This window comes from Podarcis bocagei (genome assembly GCF_964188305.1).
Source record: "Podarcis bocagei genome assembly, chromosome: 7".
Classification (NCBI taxonomy): domain Eukaryota; kingdom Metazoa; phylum Chordata; class Lepidosauria; order Squamata; family Lacertidae; genus Podarcis; species Podarcis bocagei.
In genome coordinates, this window is record NC_138132.1 from 21,305,636 (window position 1) to 21,325,046 (window position 19,411).

Sequence of the window (19,411 nt, forward strand, 5' to 3'; positions counted from 1 at the left end):
CTTGAAAGGTCTGCAGTGTTGTCTTTTGAAAGAGTGGGCAGGGAAAATGATTGGCTGCATTTCTGATGCAGTTTGATGAAGCTTTAAAGATTTAAGGTTTGTGTACAAATATTTCAACGGGTTGCTTTTTTTTAATGTCTCAACAAGGTGTTATATTTGTATGTGCGATTATTTTGAGTCCTTAAGTGGAGACTGCCCTAAATCATTTTTTCTGAATTTGGGGTGAGTGGGTCATTTGCTTGTTAAATTGTATCCTGCTTTTCTTTCATAGAGGAGGGAGATCCAACATATTTGGGTTTCCCGGGCAGGCTGCTATTCAGTGCTTGCCTGGCACACCGCTAAGCGTCAGACTTCAAAAATGGAACTGTGTCAGTATGTTTGTTTTGTTTTCTGGGCAATCTTTTGGAAGGCAGGAGTTAACACACATAAGCCAGATATGCACCTTGATCCAGGCCACATGATGGTATCATTTCCAAGTCATGCATTAGAAGTGGATTTCTGTCATTGCCAGAGATTGGTGTGACTAATTCCTACCCTCAAACTTTAGGAACCAGCCAGAGATGGAAAAACTCAAGCTCAAGGGCCAGCCAAATGGTGATCTCCACGCCCTTGGGTTTCTGCCCAGACCACAGCCCTCACTGCTCTACACCCTCCAGTGATTTTACCTGGCTGGAATGTATGTTTGATCTGTGATAATACCTTTTGCTTTCCTGGATGGAGAGTATTGTGCATCTAGCCACACCTACACTTCGACCATACCCAACCACTTGTGTGTAGCCCACAGAAGATCACACATGGAGTGTTGTCCTCAGGCAGAAAAGGTGCCCCGGTTCTACTTCAGACCCATGGGACCCTGCTAGCATTTTCTTTTTCATATACAGTACTTGCATTTTGGTTGAATGCTGCTAGGGTATATTTTTTGTCTTTGGCATAACTGTGCACATTGACATAGAAGAGCTTGCTTTATGAATTTCTATTCCAAACAACATTTGAAAATAGTTTCACCTGTATCAGGATTTATTTAGCTGGCTCCATACCAGGAAGACTTTCTTAAGTGAAATCTGAAAGCTGTTCATCATATTGATCTATATTAAAATGTGCACTGTGCTGCTGATTATATTCTACACACTTTTGACTTGATTTACAAGTCACTTCCTCAGTGTACAATGAGTTCCTGAGCAAGATAAAGTAGACGTGTCTCTAACATAGGGACTTAGAAACTAGTTCTTTGTTGTTACACTGAACTGTGTGTTGACAGCTGCTCTGTGCTAAAGCACCCATGCTTAAATAAACTGCAAGTTTGCACACTTCCTTATTTTGTGTGTTTCTGCCATACAATTTTAAGCTTAACTGCAGGTATAAGGCCTAGAGATCTGATTACTTAAAATAAAATTGAAACATCTCAAGATACTGAATTATGTGGCAGAAACCAAATTTCAGCAATTGCACTCTGTGGCAGCAAATAATTGAACATTGCATTGTAACAAATACCTTTCCAAAATATGTAACCATAATGCTCTTGCAGCTGAAAGAGACTGATTTTCATTGAGGAGAACACAATGCTGGACTTAGATGGGAAGATCTAGCACAACTCTTTTCTGTTTAATTTGGGTAACTAGTAGACTTCAGCTTCTCAAATCTCCTGGCTGGATTTATATATTTTTAAAATATAAATGTGCTCTTGGGAGCTTGCTGTGTTATGAATATTTATGTAGTGAATGTGTTAACCACCCTTCATGACAAAACTGCCGGTGTCTTACGTGGCTACAGCAGGCGGTTGCCAATGTGCCTGCATGCCCTCCTCTGGCACCTATGAAGTGTCTAAATAAATATCCCCTCAAAAATCCACAATGCACGGGAGACGGTGTTCCTCTTGGCACTAGCTTGACCTCATAAACATGCTCCCATTTCTTGGATGGCAGTGTTAGTCACCCACTTCTGTTTCATTCTGAACAGAGGAGAAGTACAAAGTGCTTCTCTCTGTAAAGCTGGTGTACGTTTCATTTCCCCATCGATGTGGGGCATGCCGGTACCATTGTGTTGTCCTGTCTTTATTCTGTTCTTTCAGATGTGGCAGCCATTTTGTGTTATGCTACCACCACCACAATTTTGTACTATGCCATGCCCTACTGAAGCCATTTTCTGACTGGTGCCCTTGGCACTTCCTCAAAATTCCAAATGTGCTCTGTAGATTTAGTTGGCAAAGGCAATTGCTCCATCCTCAGGATGCCCACTGCAAAGTTCTTTCCTGATTTTCCAGCATATTTGAGAGAAAATGAGGAGGAAGGGAGTTCCCCTCCCCTCCATGTTGTGGTTTTCCAGAAAGCAGAAGCTTTGAGGGCAAACTGTGCAGGAAATGAGATAAGACCCTGTTCCTTGACCAAGTCTATACAGCACAGGCAGAAGACAACTGGGATTGGGGGCTGTCAGGGTGGCAAGGAAGGGACTGGTGACTACTATGAAGTCAATGCTTCAGTGTGGATATATGTTTGAAGGTACAAGGTTGGAATGTAGTTACCTGAAGCAAGCTTTAAAAGGTACAGAAAACTTGCAAGAAGAAAAGGTACCCCTGGGAGAAACAGTTACCAAGGGAAAGGAAGGTGAAGCAAAGCTTGTGGCGAGCAGGAAAAGGAAAGTTTGCTTACCCAGTCACAACTACAACCCAACATTATGGCCATATTTGCAGGCACATTCCTACCATTGGTGGAGATCTTGCTAAGAATATTTATAATATCTGTATTCAGTTACAGTGGTACCCCGCAAGACGAATGCCTCGCAAGACGGAAAACCCGCAAGACGAAAGGGTTTTCTGTTTTGGAGGCGCTTCGCAAGACGAATTTCCCTATGGGCTTACATCGCAAGACGAAAGCCCATAGGGAAATGCTGGCGGTCGGGAGCAAAGACTTTCACCCACAGCCGGCCTTCGGAAGAGGACCTCTTCTGAAGGCCGGTGGGGGGCAAAAGTCTTTGCTCCCCCCCCCCGCCTGCCTTCCCCCCGCCTGCCCCGGGCGATCTTAAAATGCTGGCGGGCGGGAGCGAAGCGTTCGCTGCCGACCCCCAGCATTTTAAAATCTCCAAGGGACAGCAGAGAAGTCTCTGTCCCGGGGAGATTTTAAAATGCTGGGGGTCGGGAGCGTTCGCTGCCGACCCCCAGCATTTTAAAACGCTGTTCCGAAGCGGGGGGCGGGAACATCTGCCCCAGCTGCCCCACTTCGGAACGCTGTTCCGAAGTGGGGAGGGGGGCGGGAACAGCTGCCCCATCCGCCCCACTTCGGAACGCTGTTCCGAAGCGGGGAGGGGGGGCGGGAACAGCTGCCCCATTCGCCCCACTTCGGAACGCTGTTCCGAAGCGGGGAGGGGGGGCGGGAACAGCTGCCCCCGCCGCCCCACTTCGGAAAGCTGTTCCGAAGCGGGGAGGGGGGGCGGGGACACCTGGCCCAGCCGCCCCACTTCGGAAAGCTGTTCCGAAGTGGGGCGGGGGGCGGGGACACCTGGCCCAGCCGCCCCACTTCGGAAAGCTGTTCCGAAGTGGGGAGGGGGGGCGGGGACACCTGGCCCAGCCGCCCCACTTCGGAAAGCTGTTCCGAAGTGGGGCGGGGGGGGCTGGGACACCTGCCCCAGCCGCCCCACTTCGGAAAGCTGTTCCGAAGTGGGGAGGGGGGGCGGGGACACCCGGCCCACCCGCCCCACTTCGGAAAGCTGTTCCGAAGTGGGGAGGGGGGGCGGGGACACCTGGCCCAGCCGCCCCACTTCGGAAAGCTGTTCCGAAGTGGGGCGGGGAGCGGGGACACCTGCCCCACCCGCCCCACTTCGGAAAGCTGTTCCGAAGTGGGGAGGGGGGGCGGGAACAGCTGCCCCATCCGCCCCACTTCGGAACGCTGTTCCGAAGTGGGGAGGGTGGGCGGGAACAGCTGCCCCCGCCGCCCCACTTCGGAAAGCTGTTCCGAAGTGGGGAGGGGGGGCGGGGACACCTGGCCCAGCCGCCCCACTTCGGAAAGCTGTTCCGAAGTGGGGCGGGGGGCGGGGACACCTGGCCCAGCCGCCCCACTTCGGAAAGCTGTTCCGAAGTGGGGAGGGGGGGCGGGGACACCCGGCCCAGCCGCCCCACTTCAGAAAGCTGTTCCGAAGTGGGGAGGGGGGGCGGGGACACCCGGCCCACCCGCCCCACTTCGGAAAGCTGTTCCGAAGTGGGGCGGGGGGGGCGGGGACACCTGGCCCAGCCGCCCCACTTCGGAAAGCTGTTCCGAAGTGGGGAGGGGGGGCGGGGACACCTGGCCCAGCCGCCCCACTTCGGAAAGCTGTTCCGAAGTGGGGAGGGGGGGCGGGGACACCTGGCCCAGCCGCCCCACTTCGGAACAGCTTTCCGAAGTGGGGAGGGGGGGCGGGGACACCTGGCCCAGCCGCCCCACTTCGGAAAGCTGTTCCGAAGTGGGGCGGGGGGCGGGGACACCTGCCCCAGCCGCCCCACTTCGGAAAGCTGTTCCGAAGTGGGGCGGGGGGCGGGAACACCTTCTGAAGGCGGGCAGGGGGCGAAAGTCTTTGTCCCCCCTGCCTGCCTTCCCAGGGGCTTTTAAATCGCCCCGGACAGCGGAGAAGTCCTCCGCTGTCCGGGGCGATTTTAAAATGCCGCCCGCCAGCATTTTAAGATCGCCCCGGACAGCGGAGAAGTCCTCCGCTGTCCCAGGGTTTTTTAAAATGCTGGGGGTGGGAAGAAAAGCCCTTGTCCCCCCCCCCCCCCAGCCTTCAGAAGAGGTCCGGGGACAGACTGTCCCCGGACCTGGTCTGAAGGCGGTTTCCCTAGGAACGCATTAATTGATTTTCAATGCATTCCTATGGGAAACCGTGCATCGCAAGACGAAAAAACCGCAAGACGAAGAGACTTGCGGAACGAATTAATTTCGTCTTGCGAGGCACCACTGTATCTGAAAGGTAGGGAGGGCTGCCATACTTTATCTAACCAACTGAGCTAACTGAGTCCTATTGTTTTAGATTTCCATTCTGTTGTTCCCCACAGAAGATTAGGTTAATCAGTGGGGTATAACACCTGTCACTTCAGTCACATTTCTTCCTTAGTTGACTCATTTTCTCCCAGGTTTAGTTTGTCCTCTGAATGTGTTTTCAGCAATGCCAAACTGAAATGCGTTTTCAGTTGTCTTGTGTCAGTCTGAAGAGCGTGGTCTGTTTATCCCTAACTCATCATTTAGAGCTGTCGTTATTGCTCTTCCAGGAGACATTTATCAGTGCATTTGTCCCTACATGTCTGCCATCATCTCTTGGGATTGTTCTTCACAGATATTAGCCAGTAGCCTTTACACAAGGCTTGTTCTTAGTCCTGCAGGTGTTGCTTATTGTCCAGATCACTCAGTGTATAAAGGCACAGAGTATTTGGGCAGAATTCAGTAACTTAGGTACTGAAATTTGAGTTAAAGCTATTTTGTTTTTGAGAAACGCACAAGTTAAATTTAGCTTTAATGGCATAATATGTATTAGAAAAGCAATTTATTTCACTCATCACATTACAACTTGTAAGTCCATACTGTGTTCCTAATATTGTTAAGATGCCAAGTTTTTCCATTTTCAGTGTAGTGCAAATACTTAGGCTGTCATTATAAGTTTGCATATTCAGCCTGAATTCCTAGAAATACTTAATAGGGAATACAATGAACCTTACTTGGATTCAGTGGACCTTACTTCTGAATAAGCATGCATAGGAGTTTGCTTTCAGTTATATTCCTATTGATTACAGTGGATAATGATCTACATTCAACTGCCTCAATGAACATTTGAGCAATCATGTAAATTATTTGTAGGATTTTAATCTTATGCACTCAGGTCTGTGTTGAAGCATCAGTGTAGAACCAATGACTAGATCTGTATTTTGTGACCTTTTAGCACTTTAGCTGTTTTTATTTCTGAAGAACTTAATACCTAAATAATGCTCATTCTTGCAATAGGAATGAGTGTTATTTTTAGGGCATTTTATGAATTCAGAGAAGCCGTCTGTTAATTGCACATGAAGTTGTTGCAGAGTTTTAGCCCACCCACTTTTTGGTAGGTGACATTAAAAACAAAAAACATTTCAATATAAACCTGCAGTTGTTTTTACTTCAGTCTTTATTTCAGTCAATCAGCTTCTCGGCCTTATTAATATCTGGAAATGTCAACGAGAGCTTAACTGTTTTTGACATTGTGAAATTGGAAATGAGAAATTTTGTGCACTCAGCACAAGTTGTTGTAGAAGAGAAGGGCTTCTGCCATAGAGACATTAAGAACTCAGTCCTAAACCCACTTATCTGTGGGTGAGCCCCATTGAACTTTCTGTGACTTACATGTGGGTAAATTTACTTAAGAGTTCCCCATAAAAGGTGGGATTTGGTAGGGCTGTGTCCTGATATTTAGAAAAAAATGATAAAAATTGTAAGTAAATCAAATTAATATTTGTGAACATTTGCATATGATTAAACAGATGTTGGATGACCATCTGTCACAGATGCTTTACTTGAGATTCCTGTTTCACAGAGGGTTGGACTAGATGATCCTCAGGGTCTCTTCCAACTCTGATTCTATGATAAATTAATATTTTTAATAGTATACTTTGGGTGGTTGTCAGCTAAATTAGAATGATCCCACTGAAATTAATGAACATGAGTTAGTTAGGGACATTAATTTCATTGGGTCTACTCTGAGTAGAATTTTGTTGGCTATAATCCATAGTTGTCGGTTTTTTGTTTTTAAACGATTGCCCAGTTACAGATGCCCATTGCATGTATTGAAAAAAAAATTAATTGGTTAATCTTATAGATTAATCAATGAAGGATTTCATTCCTAGATTTTATTGAAGATGAGTTTCATTGCCTCCTTTCATTCCAATCCAAAATGCCTGTAAAATGCAATGGTGTAAAAGTGAAATGCCTGGGTATGGAATTAGTGTTGCAGTGTTGCCCTCAGATTAATAGTCAAAAACCTGTTTGAGGGACTTGGGTGGTGTTGTGACGAAAATAACCTTGCTAGTGTAAACTAGAATCCCCCCTCTAAGTAATCCTGTGTAACAAATACATTTTGGCATTCTCGATTAGATTGTTGAATTGATGCTTCTTGCAAATCGCTTGGGTTTCTAGGTTAACCATTAAGATGCACCTTGACGTGATAGCCTTCCTTCCTCAGTCTTCCTGATCCTGGAGTCTGACCCCTTTTTTTACTTCCTCCATTCTGTCTTCCCCCTATTCCTACAGATGTACCAGACAACTTAGCCTCTCCTGAGGTCTGTGATTGCCTCCTGGTCTCAGTGGGTTGCTGCTGTTGACCGAACTGCCCCACACTCCATGTCCTTTTGTGCTCCTTGCCTCCTGCCATCCCATACCTGGTCATGCCTGACCTGATTCCTTTGTTCATCTGTGTCCTTGCTGTTCCTGAGAGGCAGCTGTGCACTCACACAATGAAGATAACTTCTCCTATCCACTATTGACAGCAGAAGTGCTCTGCTTTCTGTACAAAGCACTTTGGTGGTTGCCTGCTGTTAGGCTGGCTGTATGAATGCTTGCCCAATACCCCCCACCGCACCCTGTTCCACAGTTGTCCACAGTGGCTAACTTTTAAATGGGCAATTATTGCATTCTGCACTTTACAGTATATAAATCAAGAACTTTGCCATCGGTTGATCTGCCTAACTGCACTATGACACCGTGAATGTGTTCATACACATTTGAGTGCTAGCCTGTTAAGTTGTGTCTTGGGTTAATATATCAAAGAACTAAGTTTTTAAAAGTAAGGAGGTCCAAATATTTTGCAGGCAGACACAGTTTGAGGTGACACACTTGCACCTCTTAGGCAGGGATGAAAGTGTCTCCTGGGTTGCAGCATCCTGGCTTCCCAGGTGTTTCGGCAGTACTTGTCACATGTGGGTTCTTTCATTGTAGGTGTGGAAGGTGCAGCTTTCCAGAGCCGACTTCCACATGATCGGATGACATCACAAGAAGCTGCTTGTTTTCCGGATATCATCAGTGGGCCACAGCAGACTCAGAAGGTGTTCCTTTACATCCGAAATCGGACGGTATGTTGATTGCTAAAAGTTTGATGGAATATTCTCAGTGGTCTTTGGTACTGGGGTCTTTAGTTTTAGATGGTTGTTGTTGTTGTTAATTGAATTTATATACCACCCTATACCAGGAGGTCTCAGGGCGATTCACAGAAAAGATTCACAGAAAAGGTTGTGTATGCACTATATCTTCAAAGCACAATCTTTCCCTCAAAGAATTCGGGGCACTGTAGTTTGTTAAGGGTTACTATGAATGGTAATTCAGGGAGGGTTAAACCACAGTGCCCAAAATTCTTTGAGGGAAAGAAGTTTCTTTGTTTTTGTTTTAATGTGCTTTAAACGCATAGCGTTTACACAGGCTAAGACTCCAGAGTGAGGAAGCCACACACAGTCCTCAGGGCCAAATATTCAGATGCACCAGCTTCTTAACAACAGCAACCAACCAGTCTCAGGAGGTCTGGATAAAGGAAGCTGGTAGGCATGGAGACGAGTTATGACACTGCAGGAATTAAAATGTTGAAAATATTTCAGATTCTTTAAAGAAGCCCATTCTGCTCCAAACCCAGCTGTCCAAATACTGATTCTTGTGGCACATCCTGACAAACATTCATTTTATTAAGAACAGAATTTGTAGCCTTCCATGGCATTTGCATTTTAGGGCTTGACTACTCAGATGAACTATGCAGCCCAATTAACTTCTGTTTCATTAGCCATATTCTTTTCTTCACGTCACCGGGGAAGCATGCCAGTCATTTCACTTCATTAAGAACAGGGGTCAGCACACTTTTTCAGCAGGGGGCCGTTCCACTGTCCCTCAGACCTTGTGGGGGGCCGGACTATATATATATTTTAAAATGAACGAATTCCTATGCCCCACAAATAACCTGGAGATGCATTTTAAATAAAAGGGCACATTCTACTCATGTAAAAACATGCTGATTCCCGGATGTCCGCTGGCCGGATTTAGAAGGCAATTAGGCTGGATCCAGTGCCCGGGCCTTAGTTTGCCTACCCATGATTAAGAAAGTTACCCATAGGCAGCATAATCACTGCACATTAGAATTCTTAAGTGGCCACAAAGCATATATATGAAGGGTTTTCCCCCTCAAAGCTTTCTAGTAATTACTAGCTCAGTTACAGAATTTACAACAGTTTTGTATGTTTGTGTCATTCAAATAGTTGCAGCTTTGGTTGGATAACCCAAAGATTCAGTTGACGTTTGAAGCAACACTACAACAGTTGGAAACACCCTATAATAGTAAGTTGCCATTCTTACCTTGCGCATAATTGTAAGCTCCTTGGGATGCTTGACTAGTAAAGCTGGATAAAGAAAATAATAACAGTAACCCTTTTCATGTACAGCCGTGCCTTGGTTTTCGAACAGCTTAGTTCTTGAACATTTAGACTCCTAAATGCGGCAAACTTGGAAGTGACTGTTCCGGTTTGCAAACTATTTTTGGAAGCCGAACGTCTGACGGGGCTTCCATGGCTTCCAGTTGGCTGCAGGAGCTTCCATCGTTTTCAAACGTTTTGGAAGTCGAACGGACTTTCAGAACTGATTCCGTTTGACTTCCAAGGTACAACTGTAAATCCAAACTGCTGTTACAAATAGACATTTGTACAGTCAAGTCTCTTCTTCAGGTGCTGAGCAGCAAAAGCCTCTTGTGACTATTAAAAGCATATTTTGCTTGAGGTTATTTCTAGGAAAGGAGTTTCCCAATTTGTGTGTGCCTTGGGGAAATTCGCTCTGAAAATGCCTTGTTTATGTACATGCCATTCAGAGCCCATGACTTCCCCATCCAGTAGATCAATATGCGAGCTATTACTGCAGGGAGATATCTAAGGATATGAATTCAAACTAAAGCATGGCATTTCAGAATAAGCTTTGCCCCCACTACAGTGAAACTAGCAGCATTGTAGGCCTGCTCTTCAGCAGTTTGTATATTAAGGGACTTTTCTATTTTGTAGGTGATACTGTACTAGTTCACAGAGTCCACAGCTATCTGGAACGCCATGGCTTGATCAATTTTGGCATCTACAAAAGAGTGAAGCCCCTACCAAGTAAGGAGTTCAACACTTGTTCTTTGAATCAGAACGTGTCATTTGCTTCATCATTACAATAAAGATTTGGCAGTGGGTGGGATGGTTAATTGTTCATTTTCAGGCTTGATCTGTCATACATCGCTGTCTGGAGTGCAGACTCACCTTTGTGGTTTATGCCATATATAAATTCAGTTTGAAGCCCAGTGCTCTTTCCGCAACCCAGCATGTCTGTTTGCCCCCTATGTTGCAGCCCTTCATCTGAAGCTGTTTGAAGACAGTTTTGAGACTAGACTGAACCCTTCAGCTGCTAGTTCTCATCCCTAATATATTGCCCACTCATTTATTGTGTTTACATCAGGCCTTTCTTTCACTAGAGAAATTCAAGGCAGTTAACTATAAAATCAAAATGGTTCAAAGCAGTCCCGTGGAAGGAGCCTCATCCTTTTCTTTTCTCCTGCAAAATAGTCACTGACAAAGCAAGAGAGGGGAGGGGTTGGAAGGCAAGTAGGCAAATGCCCTTTCTGATAAGCTGCATCATCTGGCTACTGTGTCCTTCTGTAGATCTGAGTGCCTGGCCTTGTGGTGCTGTATGCCCGTCAAGTTCAGAGGGTCACTATTTATGAAATTCTGACCCTTTGGAACAATTACTTTTCTGTCAGGGTTCCAGGTTTGATCCAAGAGTTCTTTCTGGGTTGCTGATTTGCTAATATTTTCTGATGCCTCTGAAAACTTAGTTCAGGGATTTGTTCAGACAGGGGCTTGGTTTGCTTTCCCTCCTAGTGCTAGCATGCAGTGTTAAGCAAATTTCTTAATCTTGTAACCTAAAAATATTTTCCCAGCTGACGGAGAGGGAGAAAGAGAAAGAAACAGAAACAGTGATCATAGCTCATATTGGTCCTAGCCTTGCTTATTTTGCCAGAACCTAGCCTGGGCTGATCAGTTCCCTAACATACCATTGTTTATCCATGCATTTGTGCTTTTAGCTAAGAAGACTGGCAAGGTGATCATTATTGGTTCTGGGGTCTCCGGCTTAGCAGCAGCTCGCCAGCTACAGAGCTTCGGAATGGATGTCACACTTCTAGAAGCAAGAGTGAGTGTCTTGCGCAGTATGTCTCAGCCTTGTAATTAAGTCCGGAAGTTACTGGTCTACAGTATTTTTTACTAGGAGCCTGCTTACCTATACATACCTGTACAAATCATTTGTGGCTTACTGACAGTTCACATGATGGCACCACACATCAAAACCAGTAGAAAACCTCTGCTGAATGAGAAGGAGGAGGCTAAGATATCCCTGGAAACTGCCTGAACATCTTTACATCGCGTTTCGGTCCCTGTCACATGTACCTTTGAGCATGGCCTCTTCTGCACATCTATGTTCTGTCTTTTGCAAAAGTGTAAGATGCAAGGGTTATGAGGACAGACTTTCTCTGCAGTGGCATTTGCAATCTGTGGTCCTCTCAGGTACACTAGGGGGTCCTTGCTGGTCATTTTCCATCACTACGTAAAAAAGCCTTCTATGCAGACTGATCTATGCTGTTGTAAAACAGTAATACCCACCAGCTTGGATGGTTTTGATTAGAGAAATCCATGGGGTGTAAGGCTATAAGCAGCAACTAGCCACGATGGCTGTGCTCCGCCTCCATGATTTGAGGCACTATGCTTCTGAATACCAGTTGCTGGAAACAGCAGGAAGGGAGAGTGCTATTGTGCCCATGTCCTTGCAGGTTTCCCACAGGCATCTATCTGGTTGGTTACCATGGCAACAGGATGCTGGACCAGATGGGTCATTGGCCTCACCCAGCAGCCTCTTCTTATGTTCTTAAATGGCTGTGTAGCACTTTAATAAGTCTTATTACCTGTTTTATTTTACAGTAGATGGTTTACCATTTTTATTGTAATATATTTTTTATTTTTTTGATATTTTATTTTGCAAGCTGCTTTGGGGGCTGTGTGAAGAAGAGAATGAGGCACAATAATAATTTGAATAAGCACATGAAAAACTTGTTTGTTCTTATGCAGACCTGTTTCTTGTTTACAAGCCTCTTCATTTCCCCACACAGGATGCTACAGGGCCTGAGAGATGGATTTGATTAGACACAAATTACAATGAATTCAGGCAAGAGATGAGAAATGTAGAATGATTTTGTCACCAAGAGTATAGTGGTGTAACAAAAAAACCCTAAAAGTCTTCTGATTCCCTGGCCTTTTATAACTGCTTCATGTTTTTAAGATACACACCTAAAATACTTTCTGTATATCTAAAAGTGTAGCTTGTATAACATGGAGTTTGGATTGACAGTGGCTCCCAATAGTGGTTTTAGGCATTGGAACTTGACTTTGCCACTGAAAAAACTGTGAAGCAGCCCACATTAACATTCATTTTTATGACTGAAGAATATCAGTGTTAAGCTTTAACCAATAACGTGGCCTTGAGCCCTCTTGTTCAGTGTCCTCTTATCCTTGACCATACCTGATTCTTCCCATGCCAGAGCACTATTGCCAGTCTAGGGTAGACAATACTGAACTAGATAGACCAATAGTTTGAAATACAGGCAACTCTGTAACTGCTTCCGGCAGTGCATTTGAAGTTAGATAAATATTTACTCTTAATTAATACTGAAATGGAGCTCCCAGATAGTTTTCCTATTCATGCACTGACCACACTGAGACTTAGTTGTATTACGTGCCTTCAGATCATGCTTGGGATTCATGAGAAGTTCAGAGTGTGGCCGCAGGGGCATAGTTACCGTACTTTTCTCTCTATAACACGCATATTTTTTCTCCTAAAAAGAAAGGGGAAATGTCTGTGCGTGTTATTGAGCGAATGTGTGGACCCTGGAGCTGACTCGCCTGAGCGCAGGGGCAAAAATCGGGCAAAAATCCGTTCAGATCGGGCGAGAGAGGAAGCTGTTGCTTTCCTGTATTCTGCGTCAGGGTCCTAGTGCCCACCCTCTTCTGTTTCGTTTGCTGTTTGCTCAGACGGAACAAAGAGCAGGGAAAGCCCCTCCCCTCCAGGCGTCCTTCCTTCTAATTCCACTCCGTGCTCCGGTGCTGCTGCGTCCAGGGAAGCATTTTAGGGACTCGCAGGCAGCCGGAAAACATGCAGGTGGGGGAGAGAGAGAGAGGGCTGGCTTGGGTGGCTGGGTGGGGGGAAACTTTTGCCTTCCTTTCCTCCCTCCCGTTAAACCCCTCTCCTGCATTTTTAGCCAGCTGCTTCTCTGCACACCCCTCTCGTGCTCCTTGTCCCTTCTGTGTTTTTCCATCAGATCACATAGCATGTCCATGGCTACAGCCCGCACCAAAAAAATCACGCACCCACTGTTGCCTGGGGCCACAATGGTGCAAAAATGTGGTTACAAAGCACAGATCCACAGGGTTTCTCAGGATTTTTGCATTGGGTCACCCCAAATTCACAATCAGATCACATGTCTGTGGCCACAGCATGAGGCACAAAAATGATACATCCACTGTTTCATTCAGAATTCCCCCCCCTTGTTTTCCTCCTCTAAAAACGATGTGTGTGTTATGGTCAGGTGCGTGTTATAGAGCGAAAAATACTGTAATAAAGAGAAAATTAAGACAGGTGTCAGGGTAATACTTTACAGGTACAATTCTCCATCAAGCTGCTGCAGTCTGTTTCCTCTCAAGGGGCTTCCTGTTTAGTTTTAAACATATTTGGATTTACTAACCTGTTAGCCAGTTTCAACACTCTTGTTTCCTATTCTGTTTTTTGGTTTCTTTTACAAGAGGGTTGAGTTTTATTTAAAATTCACTGTCCAACGCTTTTTGAAAAATAAAGCATTATTGCTAGTGTTTCAAAGGGTTTACTAAAATTAGCATATTGTTTCAGTGAAAGCCCTGTAAATGTAACCCCTGGAATTTTTTTCTCTTAAAGGATCGTGTAGGGGGCAGAGTTGCCACTTTTCGCAAAGGAAACTACGTTGCAGACCTAGGAGCCATGGTGGTAACAGGACTTGGTGAGTCTTAAAAACAAGTCTGAATTCAAACTCTGCATCTACGGGCTAATTACTGAGTAGTTTTGCACATTCCTTGGCACCCATTTTTTATGATTAGCAATAGCAGTACTCCATGGCTTCCCCATGAATATTTTTTCTCCCTTTTTTCTATCTGGCCTTACGTGGTGGGCCTGTGCCCTGATTCAGATTTTTAGTTTATTTCATCAGACAGTTGATCAGTCCTAGATCATTCTCTCTCCGAAAGGGAATGGTTAGAGAAAGTAAAACTAGAAGGAGAGAAGGAGGGCCCTTCCCAATCTCACTACTGGGACTCAGAGTAAACTATCCAATATTTGTGATTAGTTTTATCTAGCTGTATTTTAAGAATGAGATGTGTTCCTTCTGCAAGTTTTCCAGGTTTCAGTTCCTTCCATTTGCTAGATACAATCCCTCTGGAAATGGGAATTGAAATGATTATATTCTTCTCTGTACAATCTCTCTTTTTTTAGGAGGAAACCCAATGGCTGTGGTGAGCAAGCAAGTAAATATGGAACTGGCCAAAATAAAACAGAAGTGTCCACTCTATGAAGCCAATGGACAAGCGGTAAGTTTGATGTTTCTTGGAAACATTCACTTGAGAGAATAGTTTGGAGCAAAATTACATACTGGCTTGAAAATATAAGTCTGTGGCTAAGCTGTTGTTATACTAGATAATATTTTCTTACTGTTTAATCAAACTCTTCCTCCTACAACTTAGCGCCTTTAGCTGTTCTGTCCACATTTTAAAAGGGCTGGGTGGTATATAGTGTGTGAGTGGAAAGTGCTTCTTGAGCTTTTGTTGCTGTTTTACTTAGGATTAACTTCAAGGATCCTTCTTGCAGGTTCCAAAGGAGAAAGATGAAATGGTAGAGCAAGAGTTCAATCGTTTGCTGGAAGCTACTTCATATCTCAGCCACCAGCTGGACTTCAATGTCCTTAATAACAAGCCAGTCTCACTGGGTCAGGCTTTAGAAGTCGTCATACAGTAAGTGAGGTTACTTTTCATTGATAACTCTGAAAATGTCCTCAGTTGTTGCTGCTGCTGTTGGTGAAATTTATCTGTGTGAAGAAAGAAACCTAGATTAAATTCAGTGGATCTGACCACTGTGTGTTAAGTATATTTTGCTGGAACATGTCTTCAGGTTTGTAGTATATTAACTCTCAGATCTCACTTTTGCCTACATGCCTTCAGAGAAGCCTTGTATAAGCAATGACAGTGACCATTTCACGTGGGGCTTCCATTCCAGGCCCCCCGTGCGTGTCGGCAAAGTGGGTAGCAGCATGCTCCGCTCCTTTACACCCCACCTCTCTTCTGCTGCTTTAAGGGTCCAAAAGGACCTGTGCATTGATGGTCACATGTCAATTTGATGCACCTAGAATGGTTGCCACTTGTATTCATGTTTGATTCTGCCTTGAACCAAGGAGGAGACTGCCAGTCAGTGGGCTTTACAGCTTTCCTTGAGTGTTAAATACGGGTTTCTTGTGTTTTTGAAATGCTTGCCAAATGTTTCTCTATCCTCCACCACTTCATCTGGGAATTTGATGGAGTTGGCTGCTGACGGAAGGCAGTTTCACACGTGACCTGAACAGTACTTTGAGGCAGCTGCTTGAACTGCTGTCTAGCAAGTGTTGCAATATGACCTAAGCCATGAGTGGAGAACTTCATACCCAGGGGCCAAATGCAGCTCTCGGGGGTCTCTCTTTCTGGCCCTTGGGGCTTTCCCAGACCATCCCCCTCACCGGCTCCGCTTTGCACCCTCGAGTGTTTTTTTGTTGGTAGAATACATCCTTGAACTCTGGGAATGCCTCTTGCTTGTTTGTATGGAGGATAGGAATGGTGTGTGTGTGTGTGTGTGTGTGTAGAAACTACCCGATACAAAGGTAATATTTGAATTTGTCGCTCAAACCACTTTTGCCTTTGGATCTGCCCACAAGAGGCACGTGCCTTGTAGAAGGTTTGCAGAAGGGAATGTGGATCTTGGGCTGAAAATTTTTTCCCTATCCCTGGTCTCGGCCCTAGATACTGCTGCAGCCTGAAATCCTTACTCTACCTCTTGTTTTGCCATCTGCCATTCTTTCTCCTTTCCTTACGTAGATTGCAAGAGAAGCATGTGAAAGATGAACAGATTGAACACTGGAAGAAGATAGTGAAAACTCAAGAAGAGCTTAAAGATCTTCTTAATAAGGTCAGATGCTCATCCCAGCTTGAGACACGCACAGCTCCGTTCCCTTTACGTACAACTTACTTCTTGGTCTAGGAAGCTTTTGGCCCCATTTTGGGGCCAGTGCAGTGGCTTGAAAGAGTCATTTATCTGTGCAGTCCTACATATAAGAATACAATACGCCACTGCTGTAGAACAGAGCTTTCCAAACTTTTCAGGTTGGTGACACACTTTTTAGACATGCATCATTTCGCGACACAGTAATTCAGTTTTACTAGGAAACCGGAGGTTAAACTGACCTCCTTCCAGCCCTGGGCAGTGCGTGGGGAGCATTTGCCCAACAAACCTACAGTACACCTTGCAGCTGATACACTAACGTGTCGTGACACACAGTTCAGTAAGCTCTTCTGCAGAGTCCTGCAGAGTCCTGAAAGGTACAAAAGGGCTTTCCCCCTCTCTTCCTGCTAAGTGTTTTTTCTCTCTACCCCACCCGCCTTTATAGATGGTGAACTTGAAAGAGAAGATAAAGGAGCTCCACCAGCAGTACAAGGAGGCATCTGAAGTAAAACCGCCTCGAGATATCACTGCAGAGTTCCTTGTGAAGAGTAAGCATAGAGATCTTACTGCTCTCTGTAAGGTAAGGATCAATGTGAAAATGGCTTTGCCTACTGAATACATTTTTTTTTGAAAAAGAGTCCTCCAGCTGCTTTATATCACAGCTCATGTAGTTTGCACTGCTACATATGACTGAATTTTGCATCTCATTTTTGGATTGGTGCATAAAAAATTTCATTTCATGAATGTGTGTTTGTGTGTCAAGGCAAGTTACAAAGATGTCATAGAAGATAGTTAAGCATCGTTTCAAAAAACAGCATCAAAAATAACTGAATGTAGCGTTAAAAACAATACAAAATGAACAACTGAGGCAGAATTCTTTTTATCCAGCTGAAGAAGCCTGTTGAAACAAAAAATGTTTCCAGAAACTGCAAATGGTGGGCTGTGCAGCCCCTGGCTAAAAGTTATAGTAGAGAAGGAAGATTATCTCCTATCCTCCTCGAGTGTAATAATTACAGAGACCTTACTGGCTTCAACCAGAAATCAGACAATTTAGTGTTGCCAGTCCCATGCTATGGAACACTCTTCAAGCAGAGATTCAGCAGCACTCTTGCTTTTGACTCTCAGAGGTCTCTTAAATACTTTTTTATACTGACACCACCTATGCAGCTATTTAAAACCTCTTTACTCACCAATCATTTTAATAATTATTTTGATCTGTTTTTAATGCTTTTATATTGCCATGTATTCATATGGCTGTATACCAGCCCAATATTTTATCGGAGGGTAAATACTATTATAAACACTAAATAATAAGAGATTTCTTCAACATTGCCCTTCAGTAATGTTCTCTTTATCTATGCACTTATCAGGAGTATGATGAGCTGGCTGAAACACAAGCAAAGCTGGAAGAGAAGCTTCAGGAGCTAGAAGCCAATCCTCCAAGGTATAAAAATGTAGACGCACTCATCTGAGTGGCTGGATGCTAGTGAAGGTGCTTTTTTTCCCCTTTTAGTTACGTCTTCCTTGAGTTCTGCTTGTCAAAGAGATGCAGTGGAATAGTTCAGGTGATGAAGAATAAGCCAGTGGTTCTTGAGCGGTGTTCTGAAGACCAGAGGGTTTTGTCGTATTCACAGCTAGTCCCCAAGTTCATGGTGAAAGTAGCATTCTGAAGAGTTGGTGGTTTCTTGGAGGCTCCCACCGCATGTCGAAGAGGAAATTCGCTTCTCAGCCTAATGTTAGTTTTAACCAAAAGTGGTTTGCAGTGGTGGAAGCATCAAAGAAAGCTTTGCAGTGTGCACAGTTCTCTCCTGTGTGCACATAGCACTTAGTTCAGTTGCAGCAGAAGGAAAATGCAGCACTTGAGCTCTAATTCATACTGCCTTTCAAGCATCACCTTTCACAATTGTTTTATTTATTTCATAAAATTTGTACACAACTTGATTGTAAAAAACACACACACCCAAAACCTCAAAGTGGCTTTAAGGGGAGTAAACGTGGTCAAGAAAAACTCTCAGTAAATTTATTGTAAAGCAAAAAGCCTTCACGGTTGAAGCAAGCTGCCATGGGATATAAAATCTGGAAGCTAGAAGTAGATATTGAGTGAACAAGTGCGTAGGTTAATAAGTGCACCTTAAAATGTTGACAACTTAAGAGGAGGATGAACAATGGGGAAAGGTGGTCAGGGGGAGGGTACCCTTAAGGATAGGGATAATTTCATTTGGCTGATCACTAGGATAGTGTGGAAGCTATAGGACTAGATGTGAAAACGAAAAGAGGACAAGGGTATGAAATAGTGAATTGTACATGGGAGAGAGGATTTTGGCTGCTCTTCAAGGGACTGGATGAGTCCATACTTCACTTTCTCTCCCCCCCCCCCCCCCCGCGGCTTATGCTCTTATGAGCCTTCAAGGCAGAGACCAGTCTCTTCCTGTTTATAGACCCACTCTGAGCTGATAGGTTACTATGCAGTGCAATAAAATTAATAAAAAACTGGGTGCTGTCATCAGCAACATTGGATAAAATCTGAACGATTCTTCGATCAGTAACTTTTCAGCCTTAAGGTGAAAAAGGAGTGAATGAGTTCCTGTCAAATGTGGCTGTAAGCACAAGGTATATTCAGTTGTGTTGAAGGGCAAGAGGTTTGCAAACCACCTGATACAGGACCATGCACTGGTAGCATCCCCCTAACAGCATGTTTTGTTTTTCTCTTTGTCAAATTTATTTGCAGTGATGTTTATTTATCATCAAGGGACAGACAGATCCTTGACTGGCATTTTGCAAATCTTGAATTCGCCAACGCCACACCACTCTCTACTTTGTCATTGAAACATTGGGACCAGGTAACTCCATGTTTTCTCCAGACTGACATTTAAGTGAGTGTTTCAAAAGAAGTTTGAATTTATCCGTATGGAAAGATGGAATTGTGGAGCAACTCATGGCCAAGATTGTGTATATTCTGCCCTGAACACAAATCTGCTCCAGGGTAACACAAATTCTGTACCTCCAAAGAGCCTGAATGTTGATTTTGCAAAATTCTTTTTTTAAAGTTATTTTGCAAATAATTACGTAAAGCACTGAAGTCCCAACCTTTGATCACTGAAAGTGCTATGTATATGCTC

General features: G+C 44.5%; 1 protein-coding gene across 1 annotated transcript in view; it reads left to right on the forward strand.

The window, feature by feature from the left end:
* Positions 1 to 19,411, forward strand: part of KDM1A (lysine demethylase 1A) — a 49,222-nt gene that overhangs the window by 23,782 nt on the left and 6,029 nt on the right. Inside the window, exons 4-14 of the mRNA XM_081201927.1 lie at positions 7,917 to 8,050; positions 9,215 to 9,293; positions 10,004 to 10,096; positions 11,062 to 11,168; positions 13,974 to 14,055; positions 14,544 to 14,638; positions 14,916 to 15,058; positions 16,169 to 16,259; positions 16,738 to 16,872; positions 17,663 to 17,736; positions 19,021 to 19,132. Coding sequence (XP_081058053.1) covers positions 7,917 to 8,050; positions 9,215 to 9,293; positions 10,004 to 10,096; positions 11,062 to 11,168; positions 13,974 to 14,055; positions 14,544 to 14,638; positions 14,916 to 15,058; positions 16,169 to 16,259; positions 16,738 to 16,872; positions 17,663 to 17,736; positions 19,021 to 19,132 — 1,145 coding nt within the window. The remainder of the gene's footprint in view (positions 1 to 7,916; positions 8,051 to 9,214; positions 9,294 to 10,003; positions 10,097 to 11,061; positions 11,169 to 13,973; positions 14,056 to 14,543; positions 14,639 to 14,915; positions 15,059 to 16,168; positions 16,260 to 16,737; positions 16,873 to 17,662; positions 17,737 to 19,020; positions 19,133 to 19,411) is intronic.